General features: G+C 38.3%; 1 protein-coding gene across 1 annotated transcript; it reads left to right on the top strand.

The window, feature by feature from the left end:
- Positions 1–16,835: 16,835 nt before the first annotated feature.
- On the top strand, positions 16,836–20,868 carry LOC131942510 (quinone oxidoreductase). The gene is made up of 6 exons (XM_059302444.1): positions 16,836–16,993; positions 18,231–18,427; positions 18,553–18,895; positions 19,016–19,317; positions 19,463–19,612; positions 19,749–20,868. The coding sequence occupies exons 2-6, from the start codon at positions 18,248–18,250 to the stop codon at positions 19,887–19,889; spliced, it is 1,116 nt and encodes a 371-aa protein (XP_059158427.1). The 5' UTR covers positions 16,836–16,993; positions 18,231–18,247; the 3' UTR covers positions 19,890–20,868.
- Positions 20,869–25,388: the final 4,520 nt, after the last annotated feature.

Here is a 25,388-nt window from a genome sequence, read left to right as displayed (position 1 = left end):
GTAGCACAAGCCATTCAACTAGTGATATATATATATAAGACTTTCTTATGTAATCACTGCAGGCCATGAGCAATACATTTATTTTCTAAATGTAAAAAATAATAAACCGGTAGTAATCTCCCCTAAACTTTCTCGAATATTCTTATATAAAACAACAGGGGATGGTAACTGGGGATATAGTTATGATCTTTAATCCATTTTAAATACTGAAACTTTTAAAAATAGAATAGAATCTCAGTAAAAAACAATTGCGCACCAAGCGAACGCCTAATAAAGGTTGTGTATAATAGTGCGCAATAGTATTAGTACTTTATAAATTTACATTAGTTTTTTGAGAAATCGGAAGTAGCGTAAAGTACTACTTCCGGTCAACGGAAATTACTCAAAATTTAACAGAAGGTAGAGAATTAGATCTTTTACTTACATGTCGAAATTTCATTTAATCTATCTGAAATAGTACTCAAGTTATAGGCTTTTGAAAAATTCAAAGTAGAAAAAGTACCACTTCCGGTTATCCGAAATCGCTCAAAAGTTGATACGGATCTACGATTTTGATATAATACTTGTATATGAAATTTCATCAACCTAGCTGTAAACGGTACTCAAGTTATCGTGTTTACACACGGACACACACACACACACACGGACACACAGACATACGGACAAGATTGCAAACTTATGTTTTTCCGTATCAGTGAGATGTAAAACGTCGAGATTTGCAAAAATCTCGATTTTTTTTTTTGCACGATTACAAGACTTTCTCTATACTTCGTATATACGAGAAAGTAAAAAGGCAACAATTTTTTCTTCTCTTTGTGGCTTTCCGCATGGATGGGGTGTGGGGTGAGTTGGCGGGCTAGTTGCTAGGCACATGATGTTGTGGTTTGTGGCGTTGAAAAACTTATCGCAGCAATAAGGATATTGTTAACTATTTTGGAATTAGACATGATTACGCTCGTTCTCATGACCTATACAACACGACCTCAACAAAGACTCGTAAAAAAAACAACCTATCTCTTGGGGGGGGGGGGGGGGGGAACTCTCGAAGCACCTTTATTCCCCCCCCCCCCCCCCCCCCCCCCCCCCCCCGCACAAAATAGAATTTATGTAGAAAATATATACTTTTACCAGCGTCCGCCCCTTACCTGAAAAAAAAAAGTCTGAAAGAAACTGCTGTGCTTATCTCCGACTATCTGCCCACCCTAGTATCTTCGACTATCTGCCCACTTTTAACATGGGGCCCAATTCTGGAGCTTATGCCATAAATAACAAACACCACCTGCTCTGATGACAATAAAACACGAGCGTTGGCCTTGGGGTGGGGGATATATTGGGGTGACGTTAGCTGGCGGGGGTGACGTAATATCTATCAGACATTTTGACAGCTGGTGTGGTGGCATTGAATACTGGAGACAATCAGAGGAAAAAATAATCACAGACATGATTTATGAGCTAGGTGAGGGGGGGGGGGGGAGGGGCATGACATGACACCTTTGGCTGAATTTTTTAAAACATGTCATGAACTCTGTTAAAACAGTGTGAGTTATAACAATAATGTAGAGTAGTGGTTCTTATCCTGGGTTCGATCAAACCCCAGGGGTTCGGTGAGTCTGTCTAAAGGGTTCGGCGGAGGTCAAGACACACACCTGACCCATATGTTTTACGATCTAATACTCTCAATGCAGACGATAGAACTAATAATTAAGAAAGGTCCGGCGATTGCTCATACGAAACTGGTGGGGTTCGGTACTTCCAAAAAGGTTAAGAACCACTTTTTGCGCAGTATAATGTATATACGCACGAAGTACAATCATATCATCAACATAGCCATAAAGTTGGGATATTGTAGCAGATCTACAACATGGGATTCCAAAATTGACAGAGGGTACACAATGAAATGTCCACATTAATAAGACCAGACATGAGATGTCCACTAAAGAAATGTCCACATTAATAAGACCAGATGTTAGATGTCCACTAAAAAAATTTCCACATTAATAAGACCAGACATGAGATGTCCACTAAAGAAATGTCCACATTAATAAGACCAGATGTTAGATGTCCACTAAAAAAATGTCCACATTAATAAGACCAGACATGAGATGTACACTAAAGAAATGTCCACATTAATAAGACCAGATGTTAGATGTCCACTAAAAAATGTCCACATTAATAAGACCAGACATGAGATGTACACTAACCAAATGACCAAATGTACCTTTGTAAGACTATCATTTTTGAGAATATTTTTTTAATTAAAGGTTAACGAAATATTTAATTAATTAATGAAACAAGATCCATTTAAAAAGAAAAACTACAAATGTTTATAAATGGAAATGTCAAGCCACACAAAATTTTAAAAAATGATCATGATGTCCTAGCGTGCACTGACACTTAAGCCAGGAGATTCACAAAGGTCAGTGACATCTAGCAATGTATTTCAACATCTCCCTAGGGACTGGCTAATCAAGACGTCGTCGTGGATTGTTTCGCCAGCTCCTGCCATCAACTGGAGGCTTTCAAGTCATCAGTGTATCCAGGCTATAATTGCCCAGGTCACGTGATACAGCTTTGGATTCACGCTCCAACCGCGTGTTCGAAAAAATAAATAAATAAATAAAGCGAGTTACTGATTGATGGGTAAGAAAATACTGCCGGAATCTATTTTTAGAAAAGAAAAATGTATCGATTACTTTTTGTTTGTAATTAACGCGAAATTTTTTTATTAAGGATCGTCTGCGCCACGCGTTAAACTCGTTATTCTTGTATGTGTCTAAAAAAAAAGCTGTTCTTGCTATTTAAGGCCTTTTTCACTGTCAAGGTTGTTTCATAGCATCAAGTTGAAGGTCGCATCCCGGCGATACAAAACATTTTCCTTTCCAAGCTCTTGTCTCATATGACCCCCCTCCCCTCCTCCCAGTGCAAATCTTTAAAATGAAGTCAAAAAACGAATGCATCCTTTAATTAAGGTACTCCTGGTTGCGCTAACTGATCCATTCAACTTATCCGAGTTATCTTTAAGATAAGCATCACCTTATTCAAGCGTGCTTCCATCCTTACAACATTTTTTTACCTTCTCTAACTTCACACGTCGAATTTATGTAACCTTTTCTTTAAGCCAAACAGCATTTTAAATTTTGAAAATTCCTCACGCTATTACTTATGTTAAAGTTAAGCTCTCTAGAAGGTGAGCGCTCTACATTATGACAAACGGTCGGTACTTCCGCACGTGCACTTTAAACGAGCACGCCCTGTTTTATAGGATGGCCTGCTCACGCGCTAATCACGCTCTGGCCCACGGTCGTGCCATCGATCTCAAGGGGCTGGAACAGCGGGAGGGATCGACCTATTGATTGGACGTTTTAGGCAGGGTTGCGTTGTGTGCCTGGTTCCGGTCAGAAGCGGTCGGTTTGTGTGTGTGTGTATGTGTGAGTGTGTGTGTGTGTGTGTGCTGACTTGGCAGTTCTCAGCGCTATTTTAAGACAGGTAAAACGGAAGCTGTTTTAGTTTTAATTAAGGGAGAGAGGATAGTTTTCGCTAAGATGTAAAGCGCTGTCCAAAATCTTATCTCATATTACTTGAAGATCGAGGAATAGAATAGAGTGTGAATAGAGTTTTGATTTTTTTGTTCTTGCTTTAAATATAAAACGTTGCCAAGTAATTAAGTTCAAGGGTTATCTATTTATGACGTATACAAAAGGTGTCAAATATTAAATCACTCCCCCCCCCCCTCTGCGTGGACCTTGTAAATGGATAAATCTAATTTGTCAACTTATTTAATAATTAAATATTGTGGGTTTTTTTGTGAGTTTTTGTTGAGGTCATATAGTATAGGTTTTGGTGTGTGTGGTGAGGTCATGTGGTATAGGTTTAGCTGTATTTGATGAGGCCATGTGGTGTAGGTTTTGATGAGTTTTAAGTGAGGTCATATGTATAGGTTTGGACAGATGGGCTTTGACCTGGGTCGATATTGAGGCTAATCACCGTCTCGTGATGTGAGTCAGTTTTGTAAAGATCAACAGGTACAAACTGGGCCACTGGTCCATAGCTACATGGTTTAGTGGCGTTTTATGTGTCAAGTAGTACAAGTGGGGACACCGTCTATAAGATAAATGGCGTTATCCAGCGGTAGTAGGATTTCGGACTCGAGTCCATACATTGATCAATATACCCATCCCTGTTGGGTACATGGACGAGTCCATAGATCGTGCATTGATCAATATTAAACCCATCTCTGTTGGGTACATGGACGAGTCCATCATCGATCAATATACCCATCTCTGTTAGCCGGGTATCTGGACTCTAGTTAGTTAGAGGAAAAACAGATGAGCATACACATGAACTGACCACACGAACTTTTCATGGTATCACAGAAACAGATGAACTCTATGAACTTCATCTCTCCTGTTATTTTCCCCTTTAAAAGATAAACTAATATTATTTCTCTGATAACATTACTGATCATACGAAGTGTGTCGTTATTCCTATATATATATATATATATATATATATATATATATATATATATATATATATATATATATATATGTGTGTGTGTGTTATCTAAGCTGCACGTATATATATATATATATATATATATATATATATATATATATATATATATATATATATATATATATATATATATATATATATATATATATTTATATGTGTGTGTGTGTGTTATCTAAGCTGCACGTATCAATCGTGTCACCTACCTGGACGCAAAAATAGACACACTAAAATAGGTCATTCTTATCATATAACTCAGTTCTTTCTATTGGTACTTCACTACAAATAGCCCTCAGAGGCTATTTTTAGCCGACTAATCAATTTTATTTTTAAATTCATTGTCCTGCAGTCTGTGTATGAGATTCAAATGTTGTAATTTATCGTAACTGTTCCGGTGGTCGAAGTGGTTGCGCATTGGCTTATTAGTGACATAGGTTCGATTCCCGTTGGCCCAGAGGTTTTTTTTTCTGTTTTTTTTTTTTTTTTTGCTATTTTTAATAAAAAAAAATTCTTAAGGTTTAGGGTTTAGCATTAGGGTTAAGGTTAGGGTAAGGGTTAGGGTTAGGCTTAGGGTTAGGCATAGGGTTAGGCATAGAGTTAGGGTTAGGGCTAGGGCTAGGGCTAGGGTTAGGGCTAGGGCTAGGGCTAGGGTTAGGGTTAGGGTTAGGGTTAGGGTTAGGGAGATCTAAAAATAATTAGTTCTAGATCTATACAGCTTGTAAAAGATGAAAAAGGGAATTCAAGAATAAAAAAAAAGCCGCAAGCTGATTGGTCAGAGTACGAATAGCCTTCATAGGGCTCTTTGTAGTTAAGTACGAATAGCCGCAGCCCTTTTTAAAGCATTTCTTCTTAACATGTTGGTGGTATCCATATGACAAGGGCGATGGAGCCGTTGTATTTCCTTTTATTTATATGATCAACAGACAATAACTTGTCATATAAGTAAAGGGTGCATTTGTATCATAAATCGCTAATCCTTTCCTCTCAATAACCATAAAAGCAGTTTTTTTTTCAAAGCTGTTTGTAGTGTTTCTTTTGAATAGAAACTTTCGCAGAGGTGGGGTTGGGGGCAAGACACATAAATTTATCAATTTGAGGAAGGGGAGTAGTGGACGTGCTCCGGTGAGGTGGGGTATGCCCCCGAAGAGATGCCTGAAAGAAATTCCGATCGCCCATTGCAATATTTTTTTTAAATCTCACAAATCTGTTATACACAGCCCCAGGAGTTCTACCTCTTCTCATCAGATGTGTAATGGACGCGCCCGAACGGAAAGCACACCTACCATTTATTGTTATGTACTCACTCTTGTCTTTAGCGAGGGTCGAGGTAAGCTGTAACTGAGTTTCTCTGATACCCTTTCATACACCTTATCACAAGAGAGTAAACTTTGAGAACTACAACTTTAGAGACCTACATTTTAATTTCAAAGATAACTGCGGCCCGGCGGTCTCCCGCCTTCAAGGTATTGGTCGCAGCGTGTCCAAACTGTACTAATTAAAGAAATATCTCTGACTCATGTCGGCTGATCATCGTCAGTTGTCACTGACTGGTTTATTCCTCTTGCCCCCCCCCCCCCCTCACACACAGGGGGGGGGGGGAGGCAGTGTCTGAATTAGGACATGACATAATGAGAGTATTGCATGTAAAAGTGCGGAAGTCACTTTGGACGAATAACAGAAATACGTGCTAGTCAAGGTCAAGTCAATGATAAATAAGGCGGCGGATGACGTTTTCGGTCGAGTTCTATTTTTAGAGCAAAAAAATCTCACGGTGATTACCAACCAGGGGCGGTATTGTTTTAATGAAGTCGGACGAGAATTCGGGACAGTGACGTCATTGTTATAATTGGTGTAGAAATGACAAACTTAAAACGTACATTATTTTATTTGCCCACATTGGGTACTGTACCATTTGTGTTACGATGGTGGAGGTGGGTTTAAATATGTGGCGGTTTGTGTTTGTTTTTTTGTTTTCCCATGTGAGTGCCAGACACTTATTAATTATGTAGCATGCACGTATATGGGTCGCGTCGTTCCGTCTGAGCACATATGAAACCGTTCTGCATTCGTTAACATACTTCTTGTGACGACGAAAACATGAATTTATAAACAACAGTAGGAATAAACAAAACAATAAAATATTTGCTTGTTTACGGTCCCAACATGACATGTAGGGTAACAATTTGATCCAACATATATTTTAAATCATAGGATAATTCTTTTTAACACACACACATAAATATATAAAGTTATAAAATATTATATAACATGCAAATTAGCCTTTGTACACGCCAAGTAGGTCTACATGTATTTCTAAAGCATATGGCTTTGTAAATGACAGGTATATTCTAATCACGTAAACCGGTCACGGGACAAAATATAGACAAGCCACTCCTGAAAATCAGGTATTGCCTACAATCATTAACATTAAGTTATTACTATCTTGTCTGTAGGCCTACTTTTGTAACTAGATAAAACTCGTTTGTAAAACATATTTTTATCAAACCTTACACCTTAGCTTTATCTAACACTGGGCTTGAAATACATTTACTGTTGTTTTTCCAGTTTCAGCGCTAAATACAGTAACTGTTGGATAAAGTTAAATAAACTATAAATAACTTTGGTCGCAGGCTAGTGAAACAGTGACGTCAGCAAGCCGTCTTAGACAGGCGGCAATGCGTCACCTGTTTCGTTTCCGTGGGCGATGACGTATATGGGCTCCAGCGTATTAAAAAAAAAATTCTCGCCTGTTGTCACAGTCTGGTAGATTCTATTCATCTCACACCCACCAGAAAAATATTCCAGCGTTCTACTACTGGTGACACCGTGCGTCGTGTGTTATCAGTCGTGACGTCATAGAGCACGCATAGTGACCTAAATGTATGGGGTTTTTTTTTTGCTATCTTTACAATCAGTAACATTTCTGACTATTTTTACAAGACGACTGCCAACATGCGTATAACTAGATAAGAAGTCGAAAAATTATATCTAAATTCACAATCCTGAATTTTTTTTTTAAATTCATGTGCCTAAACTTAGTCCCAAACCGCTTTTGGTGTAAGGGTATTGGTTTGACTAACGAAGGACTTTAGACTTCCAAAAAAAGTGACCATAAAACATTACCGACTGTGTGATGGATAAAAGATAGGGTTATCATTAGAGATCAGTAGGCCACAACAGATAATTCAAAGCATTATGCTAATTAAGTGGTTACATCGACTCAGCTGTGTGATGTATGTAGGCTACAAATGTGCTTTACTCAGCTAAAGTACACACGTGTAGTACTACCGTGTAGTGATGTTACGTATCGGGTCATGTGGATGCTAGGCCTACGCTCCTCCAATAAGGCGGTGTCTAGTGGTACAATCGTGTCCACCTGTGTATCTGCCGAGGGCAAACAAACGTTGGTGTAGGTACAGGTCAACTGTAGAGCTAATCTACACAACCGACACGAGTAGGCCTATAGAATCTACCATCAACCGACACGAGTAGGCCTATAGAATCTACCATCAACCGACACGAGTAGGCCTATAGAATCTACCATCAACCGACACGAGTAGGCCTATAGAATCTACCATCAACCGACACGAGTAGGCCTATAGAATCTACCATCAACCGACACGAGTAGGCCTATAGAATCTACCATCAACCGACACGAGTAGGCCTATAGAATCTACCATCAACCGACACGAGTAGGCCTATAGAATCTACCATCAACCGACACGAGTAGGCCTATAGAATCTACCATCAACCTGTTTTAAAACAATGATTGGAACGTGACTTCTGTGTGTGTGGGGGGGGGGGGGGGGAGGTATCACACCAGGTGGGCTAAGGTGGGAAGCAATTTTGTTGGGGTGTGTTCCGCGAGGGACAGGAGGCTAAAATGTCACGTAGATGTTTTTTTTTGTTGTATAATACTAAAGAACAATCATGTTTCAAACATGTTCTTTAATTTTAATCTATGGAGGTTGGATAAAGGGGGGGGGGGGGGGGGAAGAGATTTTGACGCTTTATGACTAGAGTTGATGGCGGAAGAATAATTTAAAAATTGGCTAAAATTGCATATCGCAGACAACCACGACGGTTAGGGTGGAGTGAAGTCAATTTTCAGGTACAAATGTGGAAAGTAACACTAAAAATTTGGATAACTGTAACAGTATTTCATGAAGTAGGGTTGTAGACAACAGTGTTTCATGAAGTAGGGTTGTAGACAACAGTATTTCATGAATTAGGGTTATAGACAACAGTATTTCATGAAGATTGTAAACAGCCTTATCTCATGAAGTAAAAATGTGACCTTCTTGAAAGATGACCATTGACCATCAACATATTTTTCTTACGCCTGCAACTACTGCTTAGAGTCAAGTATGTTAGGATAGGCCATTACACTAGACCACAGTTTTTTTTTCATCTCAAGTTAATTTAGGGAAAAAGTGTAGGTAGTAAGGTGGGAGTGTAAACATTTCTTATAGACTCTGACTATTGTAATGTTTTTACTACTCTCAAATGTAATATTCTTGCTTCTATCAATTGTAACGTTCTTCTTCTCTTCTATTTCTCACTCTCAGTCACAGTCACAGACGATCAAGAATGAAGAATAAGCCGTCTTCTGCAAATCTTTATTTGACTATCTTTCTTGAGCGGGAATTGTCTGTGTAGCGCGCATCTAACAAGACTATAGCGCCAATACGTGTGCTGCATAAATTACTGACTAGGACCGTCGTTTCTCCATCCCCTCTAAGGCTAACGCACCGGCTTATATACCCCACCCGCGAGCGTCTCGGATGACACCTTGCTCTTGGCACGAATTCTAACGCTTACCTGTGAAAATTTCTCCCGCTTTTGTGCTAACCGACCCCAAATAACCCTATATAAAAACTTAACGCGATCTCCTAAAATTCTAATAAGCTTATCTCTGAAACCACAGACAATTCCCTTTACACTGATACAAATTACAATAAACATCAATAAATTGTTCTTCAACAATAATACTTCAAACATGCAAATATTGTAAAATTATCATCAAATACACCTAATTAAAGTAGATTTCCCTAATCTCGGCTTGCTCCTAACTAACACTAAGATATTCTAATTAAAGATCAAGCTTGGCCTAATAGTTCTTCCAATTTTCATGCTATAATAACAACTATTTATTAAGATATGAATTTTTCTTCTTGCCCTACTAAGCACAATTGACTGATTTCTAACAAATTCACTACATTTGACCCTACCAAAGTTAAGAATTTTGTCCTCAAAATTGATTTAATTTATTCAAGGTTTTGTATATTCAACATCTTAAATCACATCTTCATAAATGTGATACATCATAAACATCCATTATAATTATCAAAATGCAACATAATGTTCAAATTAAACAAAAAAACAATCAGAAACTGGCTCCATTGTAATATCGATTAACATGAGTTATTATACAGTCTTGTTTTGCATTTGTAATGTCTACGTTCCTTTTGGTTAGATCTGTACATCTTATAATTTCATTGTTCCTGTGGTATGTTCACAGACCAAACCATGAGCATAATTGTAATGGTTCTAAAGCTTCTATATTGTTCCTAGCACAAAGCTAAACTGTATCTACTTACATTTCGTTGGAATACATTCACATCCAGGAATGTAAATGAAAAACACCCGATTTCAAAAATTCACAAGGTATCTTAATAATCCAGATCATTATTTAAGAATTCACACGATATTTAAGTAATTTAGAACACTATTTTAAGAATTCACGTGGTATCCTAATAATCCAGAACACTATTTTAAGAATTTACACGGTATCCAAATAATCCAGAACACAGTCTATACTTATCAATTTAACAGGCTCTATTTTTGTTAATCCAACAGTCGACGAGGTCGTTTGATTTCTCGTCGGGGTCTTGTATTTCCCCTTGCGTCGTTGTGTGTAGTAACAGTTAGTTTTGGGCTTGTTTCATCAGTCCTGTGATCATCGCCTCTCTCTGACAGCTGACTCTCTGTGTCTTGACCTTCGTCGCCTGTCTCATCGTCCGTTGAGTATTCCGACAGTTGAGGTGAACCACCATCGTAATGAAGTTTGAGTTGTAAGTCAACGATCCATTTCGTTGGTTCCCGTTGGTGAAATGGTTTTAATTTGTCGTGGTGCACGACTTTTGTCTTTTTGTCCTTGTTCTCTATCTCAAAGAGAAGGTCACTTAGTTTTCTTCTTATGACGTATGGACCTTTCCAGTGTCTGGGAGCAAGCTTCCTACTCACGCCTACTTTCCTTGCCTCCTCCAGACACAACACTACATCTCCAACATTGTAGTCATTGGAGACAATGTTGAGGTCGTAGTATCTTTTGTTCCTCTCGTGTAGGCCTCCTGTCTTCTCGACAGGTTGTTGCCTAACTTGACATCTCTCGCAACAGTTCACCCAGTTGGTGACCTCATGTTTCATTCTAAACCAAAAATAATATTCTTGTACCTTGGCTAATGTGTTTTGAATGTCAACATGTCTGGCGCCCTTGTTATTGTGACACTTGTCTAGAACCTTAGACATTAGGAGATGTGGCACTATCACCTTTAGTTCTGTCTTCCGTTCTTTTGTCACCCACTTCCAGCATAATATGCCATCTGCAAGTGTCAGTCTGTTAAAATTCAGCCAGTAATAGCGGAGTTCCCGGCCTTCTGCGGTTAACTCCCTCTGTTCAGGTCTCTGTTCGTTCTGCACCCAGGTAATACACTTCTTCAAAACATTATCATCCTTTTGAGCCTTCTGAATTTCCTGCTGGGAGAACTGTAGACCCTTCCGCAGATAGAATCGATCATGTTTCTGGTCTGTAATAGAAGCTTTCAATATTGCGGCAATTGGTGCCACTCTATGTGTGCTTCTTGGAACTGCGTCGTTAAAGTTGTAGAAGTTGGACCGCCATCGATGTTCTTGTACTTTGAACATCTTTTCTCTGCTTCTGGTCTGTGTCGGGACCCTTCTACCATTGAGGTATAAGCCATTTTTAGCCGAAAATTGAAACTCATGTTTCATTAGGAAGTCCATCCCCAAGAAACCATCTTCCTCAATGTCAGCTATGACTGTTGTCCACCTTGTGACAACATTGCCAGCTCTCATATCTACTGTACATGTGCCTAGACAGTTTATTTTGTCACCCCCTGCAGATTGCATTGTGACCTTCTTGTCCATGGGTTGAAGTTTGTTTCTAATGGCTTGTGGTAACTTGTTGAAGGCTCTTGTGGACATGACAGTGACAGCAGCGCCCGTGTCTACCAGAAACATCATATTGTGTCTTGCTACCGTTACAGTCACCACTACTGAACACCCAGGGGCAACACTACGGATTGAAATCTCTGTTGGCACGTCCACTTGCTTGTTGCTTGCCGCGGCTTTTACTTTCAGAAAGTTAAGGCCTAAAAGATTTTCATCATTGTTATCTGTATCATTCTGTCGGATTTCATTTATTCTGGCTGTAGCTTGGGTCGGCCGGGCTTGATAATTGTTTCTATTAGTTGACCGACGTTGGTTCATTTCTTGAAATCTACTATTTCTTGGGCAATTCCTAGCCAAATGTCTGCCCCCACAAGTGTAGCATCCCGAGTCGCTGGGCCTACGTTGATTACTGACCATCTCTTGTAGTCTTTTCACCTCCTGCTGTAGACTATCTATCTGGCTCTGCTCCTGCACCGAACACATTTTCGTTTTTGTTGTGCAGTCTCTAGCACTGAGGTATTCGTCCAGAATGTTTCTGGCCTCATCTGTGCTAACTGGGCGCTGGGCGGCAATGATACCTGCGAGGTGAGGATCTTGTAGCCCCTTGAGAAAATAGCGCAGTGCAACTGTTGCTTTTGTTGCTTGGTCAGCTGACGGGAAAGCCATGGCCGTCAGTCGTTTCACATCGGACGTATATTCAGCGGTTGTCTCCCTTGCTGACATCTTTCTATTCTCTAACTGGGTCAGATGTGTAGCGGTGCCCACCCTGGTGTCAAATCTAGCGCTCAGTGCTGCGACAAACGTTCCAAGTGTTGCTCGGTCAACTTGAGTGAGTTCAAGAAATGCAAAGTTGGCCGCACTCCCCTCCAAACAAGCTGGTAGATGCAGTAGCTGTCTATCTTCATTCCAGCTGTTAATGCGAGATATCGCTTGAAACTTGTTCCAAAACACTTGGAATGGCGCTGACCCGTCGTATTGTGGTAACGCCTGGTTCATACTTAATGGTCGCTCATCTTGTCTAGCGATTCTGAGTTCTTTAATCGTTTCTTGCAGGTTTCTTATTTGAGCCTGTAGTTCAATCTCTGCCATTTTTGTCCTCTGTATTAACTAGCCTGCTTTCAGTCTCTCTGGTTGCGTGTTAAAGATCGTTTCTTTCGCTGCCACCAAATGTAACGTTTTTCCTGCTCTCAAATGTACTGTTCTATTGTAACGTTCTTCTTCTCTTCTATTTCTCACTCTCAGTCACAGTCACAGACGATCAAGAATGAAGAATAAGCCGTCTTCTGCAAATCTTTATTTGACTATCTTTCTTGAGCGGGAATTGTCTGTGTAGCGCGCATCTAACAAGACTATAGCGCCAATACGTGTGCTGCATAAATTACTGACTAGGACCGTCGTTTCTCCATCCCCTCTAAGGCTAACGCACCGGCTTATATACCCCACCCGCGAGCGTCTCGGATGACACCTTGCTCTTGGCACGAATTCTAACGCTTACCTGTGAAAATTTCTCCCGCTTTTGTGCTAACCGACCCCAAATAACCCTATATAAAAACTTAACGCGATCTCCTAAAATTCTAATAAGCTTATCTCTGAAACCACAGACAATTCCCTTTACACTGATACAAATTACAATAAACATCAATAAATTGTTCTTCAACAATAATACTTCAAACATGCAAATATTGTAAAATTATCATCAAATACACCTAATTAAAGTAGATTTCCCTAATCTCGGCTTGCTCCTAACTAACACTAAGATATTCTAATTAAAGATCAAGCTTGGCCTAATAGTTCTTCCAATTTTCATGCTATAATAACAACTATTTATTAAGATATGAATTTTTCTTCTTGCCCTACTAAGCACAATTGACTGATTTCTAACAAATTCACTACACTATCATAGGTTGTTGGGTGTTAGTTTTTGACTATCATACGTTGTTGGGTGTTGGTTGTATTTTTGGAAAGTATTCACTGACGTCATTATGGTGTGCGTTGTGTGCGCGCACTAATTATATTATAAAGGTATTGTATGTGTAACAAAAAAAAGACCAAAGAAGAATTTTTACACAATTCATTTGTTGAGCACGTGTAAATCTTTGTTTCAAACAACAAAACAAAAGTATATGACCACCCTGGATGTCATCAATTGTCATCTAGTAAAATATATAACTAATGTGGCTGTAAAAGTTTAATTTAATCAAAAGTGCAAACACGACTAGGCCCTATAGTGAAACGCCTACAATTTACTGCAGACACATACACACACAAACAGGACCTGCCAATCAAATGTTAACATGGGGTATAAACTAACACATTTTAAAACAACTTGAAACATTTAAATGTGATATAGGCTAATTAATTAATTAACACCAATTTTCAAGCAAAAAGCTCTCGTTATAAGACACGGATGATCCACTCAACTAGAACAAACCAGATCTCGCACGGGAAAATACGACACGATCTATACTTCAGCCGGTTGTTGTTTTTAGAAAACCCGGTCAAGACCGTCACCGAGAAATGACACGGCTGCACATGTTTTTCTTTACACATTTCGTTCGGTAAAACCAGTTTAAACAGCTAGATCTACTATCGCTTGCATCTTAGTCGGTGACTGACTGGTAAATGTTTTAACTCCCCCCTCCCCCTCCCCCATTTTTTCATCATGTAAAGGATATTGAATTTATTATAAGGGACGGTGTGGCCTAGCGGTCTCAAGTTCGGATCCCGAACCTAGCCGTGCTGGTTGACCGTCTCCCATTTTAGGACTGACCACACCATACCATCAAATGGTCACAGTAAAAGTGTACTCTATTGCCACATACTGTCAGGTCCTAAAGGGTAACTTAAAATTTGAAACATGTAGATACTTATCATATTTTGCGGTTAATCGCTCCTTTACAAATGGTGTCACCCCCCCCCCCCCCCCCAGAGGCGTAGTGCGGTCCGCCCCCCCCCCTAGCTACGCCTCTGATCCCATCATACAATAGAAAACTAAAATGTGCTACAAAAATTAATAATCTCTGGGCTACTAAAGGTAGAAATTTCAAAATCACTAACATCTTATTTGGTCTGTCCAGAGCCGGCGTTAGGGGGTGGCGAACGGGGCGGTCGCCATAGGCCCCGCGCTTGAAGGGGCCCCGCGCTTCAGCAATGTCATTGTTATCTGAATTAGTCTGTAAACTTAAAAAAAAATTGTTGCTGAATTCAATTGGGAAAAACTAAATGGTCGAATGCCGACGTTGTTGATTGTTATAACTGAGGCTACGGTTGATGTTGGTGAGTCCCACCTGAACTGGGACAGGCCGTAATTCGATACAAAAATAGTGTCACGCCTTCCCTTTGTGTAGGGTACGGTCGCCTGGCTTTTGACTGGAGCTGACTGGAGATGGAGGTCGAGAATTAGCCCACGACGTAAAGAGATACCCTATTGTATGCGGACCCATGAAGACATCATGTTAGTGAGCAGACGGGATGTCTGTAGTAGACAGTTAGTGACCTGATGAACTCTAGCCCTGACTTTCTTGTTGTAGATGTGTTTCTTCCAGACTTTTTTCTCCAGGGGGAGAGGCACTTGAAATTTTCGGGGGGGGGGGGGGAGAGGGGCGGTAGATTTTCTTCGGGGGGGGGGGCACGCCCCCCCCCCCCCCCCAGAGATGCCTGGAAGAAACTCTATATGTAGGCCTAGTTGTCTTGGTATAACAAAGTTAACATTCAGTTGCGTGCAGAGGGGTGGGAGGAGGGCGACGAGGGGGGGGGGGGGGGGCCCTTAGGATCTATATCAGGCGGCATTAAACAGAGTGATTTATTATTATTTTTTGGAAGAAAGTTAAAACTGTTGTTATGTTGTGTCACCTTTAGGATTCACCCGTTCAATAATTAAGACAATAATGTTTTTGGTTTTAAAATATTGTATGAATTCTAAACAAATTTTGAAGTCTATACTGTTTTGATACATCAGGCCGAGTTCGCTGTATTGTAAACTTTATTTTCCTAATTATTCGGCACGTGATTAAATTTTCTTAAATGATTTGGTATGAATTACATAACTGTCAAAAGTGATTTAATATCTTAGCAAAGGAAAAAATAACTTCGAACATTGGGTTAATACATGGGAGAGATAAAAATCTGTTATTATAGTGGAAAGTTTGACATTAGCTTATAAACTCCAAAACATTTGTGTTATTATGTGTACATCACATTATATAGGCCTTTATACATATATATAATATATATACATATATATATATATATATATAAATATAAATATATATATATATATATATATATATATACATATATATATATATATATATATACATATATATATATACATATATATATATATATATATATATATATATATATATATATATATATATATATATATATATATATATATATAATGGAAAGGCCCCGCGCGGATGGTTGGCCCTAGGCCCCGCGTATTCCTAACGCCGGCTCTGGGTCTGTCAGTCATATTAACAAAGTTTTCCTTATTACGTACTAGATCTATAACAACAACATTTACTAAGTAGTCCATGTATTTTTAAAACTGACGTTTAACCATTAAATTATCATCACTATTCATTTTTAACAACTTATGAAATACGCTTCACCTATTTCTAAAATTCCTTTGTTATGGCTGATCATGACTTGTGTGCATGTTAAAACATTCACGTGGAGGCAACTGCTGTGTTTGTGCCGTGTACTACAGCTGCTACGGAGGTAGTCAAAGCAAGGTGTTTTCCTTGTGGCGTAAATTTAGAAAGGCATATATCGGTATATAGCTGCCGTAAGCGGCAACTAAGAAAAAATACCATGAATCACGTAACCTTCAATCAGCTGTTCAGTGCATGGCTGCCCTCAACAGACCCGAGTTCGAAAGCTATTTTTAATCGATGAAAAATGTATATTTATAATATATGTCTTCTACAATAAAAATAATTATAGTAGCTTACATTTACTAAAAATAAACATGTAATACTCATTTTAAAGATAACTTAGTGTTTAAAAAATATTATTTAGATGTTTTATTTTTGTTTTCTGGTTTTCGTAAAACCTAGAAATCCTTTCGAGCCTCCCAAGGTCGACCGAGTTGTTTTCATCTGCCAGCTGGAAGAACTGGGTGAACACGTGAACAGTGGGTGATTCCCGGGCAATATATATACAGCCCGAGTAGGGAGACCGTCAGATGAAAACTTGCCAGTGAACAGACAACGACATAAGATCTTTTACAGAAAAAGGGTGCGCATTCTTAGTTGGATTATTATACCTATTACTTAACTTGGTAAGTAAAATTTATTTGATTAAAATGTTTCTGTATTTTAAACTGTTAATATAAGTTATCTATTTTTTTGTTACAATTAAAAATTCATCATTAGTTTTGAAAACTACTTGACTACTTGATGTTCATTAAGTAATAAGTATTAAGTAATTAACATTAGAATTCAATCTGGTCTAGATCTAGTAACTACTAATAGGTCTAGATCTAGATCTAGATTTTAATGTACCTTTGAAAAACTAGATCTAGTCTACCCATTTTTAAAAAAAATTTATGACAATTTTTTGACTAAATCCACAATGGTTAGGCCTAAATTCTAAATTCTAGATCTATATCAACTATATTAATTTGTTGGCTTTTTGCGTAAGTCTACAACGTTAATAATGCTTTTGAAATGTCGGTATTTTATATGCATTTTATTTTGATCTGGACGATGGATAGACATAAGGCATTTTAGTCTAGTTCTTTGTGGAAGTAATTGGGTCAATCCACTGTGACCTCCTTAGGGGACGCAATAGCACCACGAATGTAACACGCGCTTCCTGACTGCACTGTGATGTTTTACTCTTCTCTGATTGGTCGGCTTATCTGACCTTGCATATATTAACCGTAATGCTATAGGCCCCTAAAATAGTTTAGTTTCCACAACTTTAAGTTAGAAATCTAGCAACAGTCAGCTGAACTTGTACGAGGGTTTATTAATTAATGTAAGAAAAACATCTTCATTTAAATCTAGATTTAAATCTATGATTTTATTTATGAACGAGGATTATGGAGGGATTTTTAATATCATAACTCAGCAGAGCATTCAATTTTGCAAGTTAAATCAAAATTTTAGAATTTTAGACTAGATTCTAGACCCATTTCTCTAGATCTAGAATCTAGAAGAAATCTAGATCTAGATCTAGAAGAGATCTAGATCTAGAAGAAATCTAGATCTAGAAGAAATCTAGATGTATTCTAGATTCTCTAGATCTATTCTAGATTCTCTAGATCTATTCTAGATTCTCTAGATCTATTCTAGATTATCTAGATCTAGATTCTAGATTAGAGACAAAGTAGAAAGTCTAGTCTTTGGACTTAGATCTAGAATCTAGATTAGTAAGATTAGATCTAGATTCTAGTCTAGATTTAGAGACTAGCCCTGACTTAGATTTAGATATGTAAATATTTTTGTTTTGTTAGTAGTTAAAAAAACATGAACAATTTTAAATTAAAAGTTTTTTTCTTCTTTTTCAAACAGAATCTCAACAAATAACAATGACCAAGGCAGAGCTAAACCAGAACGAGCTTCATGCTCTCAGAAGATTGGCTGGTGAGCCAATCATTCAGTCCCTGGACTACCAATCCTCATCTTCAATCATATCAACATCAAACATTGCCGAAGCTGTGTCTTCCATGCCAGTTCCAGAAACGCCCAAAGCAGGTGTTCTTGTCAAGGTAAGAACTTGAAAGATTAATAACATAGGCTTAATGAACTTGTAAAAATTATAGATTTAAAATTAGGCTTTCTATTTTTAAAGTGGTTTAAATTGAATTTTACAAGACATTTATTTGTATTTTAGCTGGCTTACGCTGGAGCCTGCTATGCAGAAGGCCGCAACAGACAGAAGAGATTTATTCCACAATACCCAGGAAATGAAGTTGCTGGAACCATTTATGAAATCGGAAATGACCTGCCAAACTGCAACTACACAGTTGGGGACAAAGTGATCATTGTTCCAGAGAATGACAACTTCAATACTGGATATGCTGAGTACATCCCAGTTGAGGACACCACACGTGTGATTCAGATTCCAAACACAGTTCCTCTTGAGGTAGCCGCAATGCTGCCAGGTGGTGCTCTTGCTGCCTATGCTGCTGTCAATTCTGCCAAGCCACATGTTGAGAAGTTGCGCAAAGTCAAAAGTAAGTATTAAGCTTAAACTATTAACGGGAACTTAGACTTAGAGCTATGAAACAGTTAAAATTAAAGTTGCATTAAAATACTTTTTCAGTTGTTTTAAATTTGTATGTTCTCATTTTCAGATTGTGTCAATGTGCTAGTAGTTGGTGGTGGAGCCTTGGCACTGTGGACCATTAAGTTGGCCAAATACTTAATGGGCCGTGAGTGCAACAATGTGAGGATCTTTGTGGCTGACAACAGCATTGAAAGATTACTGACTGCCCAGGACCATGGGTGCTTTGACATCATTCACTGGAATGAGGAAGATCATGAGCAGTACATTATTGAACGCACACTTGACTCTTGTCGGGGTGGTGTGGATGTCATTATTGATTTCTTGGGCTCAAACAGAAGCATGCAGAGGGCTCTCAAAGTTCTGAACAGAGTAAGTATCTTTGTTAGCATTATATTTTACTTTTTTTGTTTGTTTGAGTTTTGTGTTTTTTTCACTTTGATTTGTAAATGTTTATTGTTGTTGTTACTATATGAACTAGTTGCTTATGGTTGTCTTTTTTCTCTTTTTGTGTCAGGAGGGTCTTATTCTAGTTGGTGGCAACTCCACTTCAGAGACCAGCATTTCACTCAACACACTAGCAGCCAAACAACAGAGCATTGTTGGCATTCCTTCAGGCAATCTCAATCAGTTAATGGAACTCCTCAATGCAGTTGCAGATGACAAAGTAATTTGCATTTTCAAATACTTCCATCTTAATATTAAAAATTACCATTTTATTTTTAAAAAAATTGTTAGTAATCTAAAATTTATTTATATATTATATAAATATTTTAAATGTTTCTGTTTTTTGTCTTCTCCAGCTTGAAATTCCAGAGTTCCAAGTGTTCCCAGTTGAAAATGCCAACCAAGTGTTTGAAGACTTGAGTGAAAACAGGCTGACCAAAAGAGCCATCTTTAAATTTGGCTCACAGTCCAGCACACACTGTGTTGACAACCATTGAAAGCAATCAGTTTTTTATTAGTCAGGACTTTAGCATCATAGAAACTAATTAATCATGTAGAACTTGAGTTCTTGTTCCAAGTATTCCTCATTCTTGGACCTTTCATCAACTGTGATGCAGCTTAGCTGTGTAGTTTTGGATAAAGGTTATTTTAAAATTATCATGTACGTGGTGACCACCTATCCTAGGTGTGGTCTGACATGATGGACGCTGACCATCTTTCATGAGAGGAGAAGCAGATGTGAATTTGTCAACAAAATATGTTACACTAAGGGACATTAAGGCACACATTATAAGATTGTTTATAAGATTTATGAAAATGACTGAAAATAATGGCTGTTCCATATTGTTTCATGTCCAATGTTTTGAATTTTTGTACAAAATTTGAATGATCAATGAGCCACTATCAAAATACTCAGTAAACAATTTGTGGAACATTATCGTGTGTTAGACCAGCCAACTCTCAATTAAAGCAATAATCATTTTTACCAGTTAGACTTTGGGTACTTGAACAAAAGTTTTCTACAGTAAGAATTTGTGGCACAATTGTTAGCCTCTTTAAGAGATTTAAATTGGATTCATTAACAAATAAGCTGTGATGATGTGATAGGCAGTGCTTGTGTTATCTGAATCTTTGTAATTGACCAACCCAATAGTTTGAGGAGTGAAGTTAGATAAAACAGGCACAGCTGGTTACATAATTTTTAAGTATGCAAGTTATTTGATATTTTGTATCTTGGATGGCATTATGAAAAATGGCAATGTTGCTTGTGTGAATGTTTCATTTAAAGATTTCGAGTGCTCATTTTGGTGCTATGTGATGCATGTGTTGATGTTTAGCGTGTAGAAATTGCAAAACAAAATGTCTACAAAAATTTTTCACATTGTTTATTTTCATAAAATATGCATTTGTAGAATATAATGAAAATGACTAGCTAAGTACATGTTGAATAAACTGATCTTTCATTGAAAAGTGAAACACTTTTTTTGTTAATTATCTGTATGGTTAAAATTATCTGTATGGTTAAAGTTTGTGGACTAAATGTGTCGTAGAGTCAGTCTTAAGAAAAAGAAAAATAGAATTTATAAAGTTATTGAGATTTGATGAGCTGAACCATGAGTCAGTTTTATGGATGAATCAAGTTATTTCTTGGTCTTGTTTGAAACCAACAAAATTTGAGATTAAACAAGGAGCAACCATTTTGAGCATTGTACAGCACAGCTATCCATTGAATAAAAAATACTACATGTGTATCTATGGAAGCAGCATATACGGAAGGTCAACAAAATGACTGGGTCCAGAGTACACTTGGGTCATTTCATTGCGTTCTAAACATAGACACCCTCTCAACTGGCTTAGTGGAGCAGTAAGCGAGCAGTATAGTTAACAGTTACTTATAGATGTAACTAGGTTAGACTAATGGGGTTTTTGCTTTCTGTTCATATACTCGTAGGCGCACTGAGTTTTTTGTTTCAAATGTATTCTTTTTAAACAAAAGTCAATCTGATTGTTATAAAAGAATGTAGTCGTAAAGGACCTGCCAACCAGTGCACGCCATAGGCAATACATCTAGTACGTGTATTGGAAATACATATCTGACAAAATATTACGTGTCAGGTTTACTCAGCAGTTGTGCAGACTGGATTAAACACTTGGATACAACTTTTATTAAACAAAAGACTAATAGTTTTAATTTATTTACTCCGGGCTCAGCCCTCCCTAATTTCTCAAGGCAACGCCACGACCTAACACAACTGAAGACACAGGTGGCGCTGTTCCCAGGGTCATGTCCGGTCAGTAAATCTCAGTTTATGGGCTAATGATTCCCCGATAAGGACAAGCTGAGCACAAGGTCGTCTGTTTGTTTGCCGAAATGTCCGTTACATTATTTTATTGCATTACTAATGGCTGATGGTGATTTAGGCTTAGTGCTTTTTGCTTTCAGTTCACCAATGAGCACAGGCCCTAACAGTGGTTTAAAAAATAAATTAACCTTCTTTTTTTTTCTTTTTCTTGTGTAGAAAATTTGCAATTTTCCTGACTTTTCATGACAACCTAGCATTTAAATACCTGGTGGTTTTAAAAATTGTGGTTTGCAAATTATGGCTTGACTAGCAGTGTAAGACAGCTACGTATTGATGGTGGTGTGTATGTGCACTGTGGTCGCCGCCAAATTGGAATTTTTTCTTTCTTTGATAAGCTATTGAATGAAACTGTTCCTTTCTAACTATTCATTGAGCTGGGTCAAAATAAGGTCAAATTATCCATTTTTTTCTTGTTTTCTAAAAAAAAAAAGCCTTTAAAATGCTACTTACTGATGCAGTTTACTTTTTAAAATTACATTTTGACGTTTCATTTTTAGCGCAATTTCCATACTGGACAATTGCGATTATTAACTCGTCATTTCTGGTGATGGATGGATGTGTGTCCGCAGCTTTAAGTCGTTAAGTCGTATCTCCTCCTCAACGAAGCAATATCGAGGACTAGTTCCAAAAGCAAATATGTTAAGCAAGTTCCGAGGATGAACATAGGCCAAAAAAAAATTCCCGGAATTCCTTCCTGGATTTCCCGGAAAAGCAAAAAAAAAAAAAAAACTCGAAAAAATGCAGTTTTTGCTCCATATCTCGGCAACCAGACCACTTAGCGACTTGAAACATTTACCAATCGATTCCTGCCATAATTTAGAAGAATATTGCCGAAGAAAGTTTTTAAAAATATCCTTTCGTTCGGTCACAAAAAATTAATTAAGAATTTTTAAACTGAGCATCGTGTAGGCCTAGGATGATATTTTTAATTTAAACTGAGCATCGTGTAGGCCTACTCGTTAAAATAAAACTAAGTTTATTTTTTACTTATTAATTTTTTGAATTATTAAAACTACTTGTGTTGCATTATTTATTTGCTGAATATATGATTTATCTCGATTTAAAATTGTTATGGATAACATAAGGAAATTGCGCTTAAATTGTCACTAGACTTTTCAAAAGTAGCCCATACCATTATACTAGACATATCAGTCAACAATCTTCACCAAATAACTGCATATGAAAATATTTGTTCAACTGTGACATTTGGACAGCTCTATCTGTAAAGCTTGTATGTAAGTAGTGACCTAGGGAAGTTCGGAAATGCTTAACTCAGTGGTTCTTAACCTAGGTTCGATCGAGCCCCAGGGGTTCGGTGGGTCAGTCTCAGGGGTTTGGCGGAGGACAAGGCACACACCCAACTCGTGTGATTCATGATCGGATTATGTCAGCGCGGACGATAAAACTATTAAGGAGGATTCGGTGAATGCGCATATGAAACTGGTGGGCAGTGTTTCTTCCAGGCATCTCATCGGGGGGGGGGGGGGGGGGGGGGCACCGCCCCCCACCCCCGAACGAAATGGAATTTATATGGAAAATATATACTTTTGACAGTGTGCCCCCCCCCCCCCGAAAATTTCAAGTGCCCCCCCCCCCCCCCCGGAGAAAAAAGTGTGGAAGAAACACTGCTGGTGGGTACTCACAAAAAAAAGGCTAAGAACCACTGGTTTTAAACTAACTCAACGCAAAGATGACTTATTATACACTTATGTGAGACATTATTAAATACAACATATAGATAGTAACTCAGTATACATTAAAATAAACAGATCAATTGTGCTCTAATTGTTTTAATTAGCCAGGCCTCGTAGGTCATTTCGTAATTAAATAAAACATTGTTTTTATTTCAAAGTTGACCTTAATTTCACCCAGACGAAAGCTAGCCGACTAGTGCAAGGGGGACAACTGTTCATCACTGCTGTAACCTTGGAATTTATATTATGGTAGCTAGGTAGGCCTAGACCATATTCCTGCCCGGAAAGTATGCGCGCGCATTGTTTGTCACTTCTGCAGTGGGGTTATGTTACGGTCACCCTAAAATTAGGTGCATTCAAGAATAGAAAGTTGGTTAATCTCAAAGAAATTAACAAGAAGCAAGAGCTCTAAAAGAAAAGCAAGCTACCAACTAGTGGCGCCCTAAAACTAGAACGCCTTAGTACGCAAAAGCAGTGAACTTGGTGTATCGATTGTGTAAAATTTAAAGTAACACCATTTGTGATCACACTCACATATTTTCAAAATAAATATGAGCAACAAATGTCAACATTTCTGTTTGATCACAAAAATGTTTTTACATTAAAACCTCTGTGAAGTTGTGTAGACGCCATAGAACTCGTTTATCAACTTTCGTAACCCACTTTTTCGGCCATCTTTGATTGTCGCCGCGTTTAAAAATGTAGGTTAACAACGTCGACCGGCTTGTTTTAGTCGATGGTTTTTTCTTTCTTTTAAAGCTTTTTGTTTAATTTTGCGTGTCAACATTTTAATTAATGATTGGTTTCAATCACCCAGCTTGCTTAATTATCATATAAACAAAATAAATAATGATGGATAATTAGAAAGCTTAGATTATAAACTTTTTAATTATCCATCATTATTTATTTTGGTTATATTTTGCTTATATTAAATAACCCAACTACAGCTTCATGCTGATCATACAAAAATGAAATCCACTACTTTCGGTTCTTAGGGTCAGTATGGCAGATGGTGTTCACCTGTTTCAGTGACCTCCGCACACGAAGGAATTGTTTAGTTATAATTATATGCCCAGCAATACTTATCGGATGTGCATCATACTTTAAAATAATCTAAAGTATGGTTGTAGAAATCAAATTTATTCAGTACCGAACGACGACGAGTTGGGGGTCATCCATTTATGACGTCCACAATTTTTTGGCATTTTGGACCCCCCCCCCCCCCCTTCCACAAAAATCCACTTTATTCCCTTATAAAAGTCCACACGCGTCAGCAAAAGTCAAATTTTTTCGGACCCCGGCTCCGTGTGAACGTCATAAATGGATGACCCCCCTTACATTTGTACAGTTTCTTCCAGGCATCTCTTCAAATGGCCCCCGAAAAAAGTCTACCACCCCCCCCCCAAACAAAATGGAATTTATATAGAACATATATACTTTTACTAGTGTCTGCCCCCCCCCCCCCCCCGGAAAATTTAGTCCGCCCCCCAGTGTTTCTTCCAGACTTTTTTCTCCGGGGGGGGGGGGGCACTTGAAATCTTCGGGGGGGGGGGGGGGGGGGGGCGGTAAACTTTCTTGGGGGGGGGGGGGGGCGGACACTTTTAAAAGTATATATTTTCTATATAAATTATGTAAATTTCATTTCGTTCGGGGGGGGGGGGGGGGGAGCGGTAAAAATTTTTCGCCCCCCCGAAGAGATGCCTGAAAGAAACTCTGCCGCCCCCTCCGAAAATAATATCAACTCATTGAGTTTATATTAAAAAAATTGTCTGGGGATTTTTGTGTGTAGTCGGATGTCAAGGCAGGAAACCCTGAAACCACTTCCGTGGCGCAAATTTGAAGGGTTTCTGTTTGATCGTCTGACGCAACCATTTTGTACGCATTGACTTTCATAGATGATCACTGTGATCCACAGAACTGTCTGAAACTTGGGCTACCA

This window comes from Physella acuta, unplaced genomic scaffold, assembly GCF_028476545.2.
Source record: "Physella acuta isolate Inbredline_101_S28 unplaced genomic scaffold, ASM2847654v3 ptg000006l, whole genome shotgun sequence".
Taxonomy (NCBI): domain Eukaryota; kingdom Metazoa; phylum Mollusca; class Gastropoda; family Physidae; genus Physella; species Physella acuta.
Note: the sequence above shows the minus strand (reverse complement) of the source record. Positions and strands in the feature narration are given on the sequence as shown.

Excerpts from the sequence above, each read along its gene's own strand:
- LOC131942510 (XM_059302444.1), top strand. The coding sequence starts at position 18,248 with ATGACCAAGGCAGAGCTAAACCAGAACGAGCTTCATGCTCTCAGAAGA. Across the intron at positions 18,428-18,552 it reads AAGCAGGTGTTCTTGTCAAG|CTGGCTTACGCTGGAGCCTG; the intron begins GTAAGAACTTGA and ends TTTGTATTTTAG. Across the intron at positions 19,613-19,748 it reads ATGCAGTTGCAGATGACAAA|CTTGAAATTCCAGAGTTCCA; the intron begins GTAATTTGCATT and ends TGTCTTCTCCAG.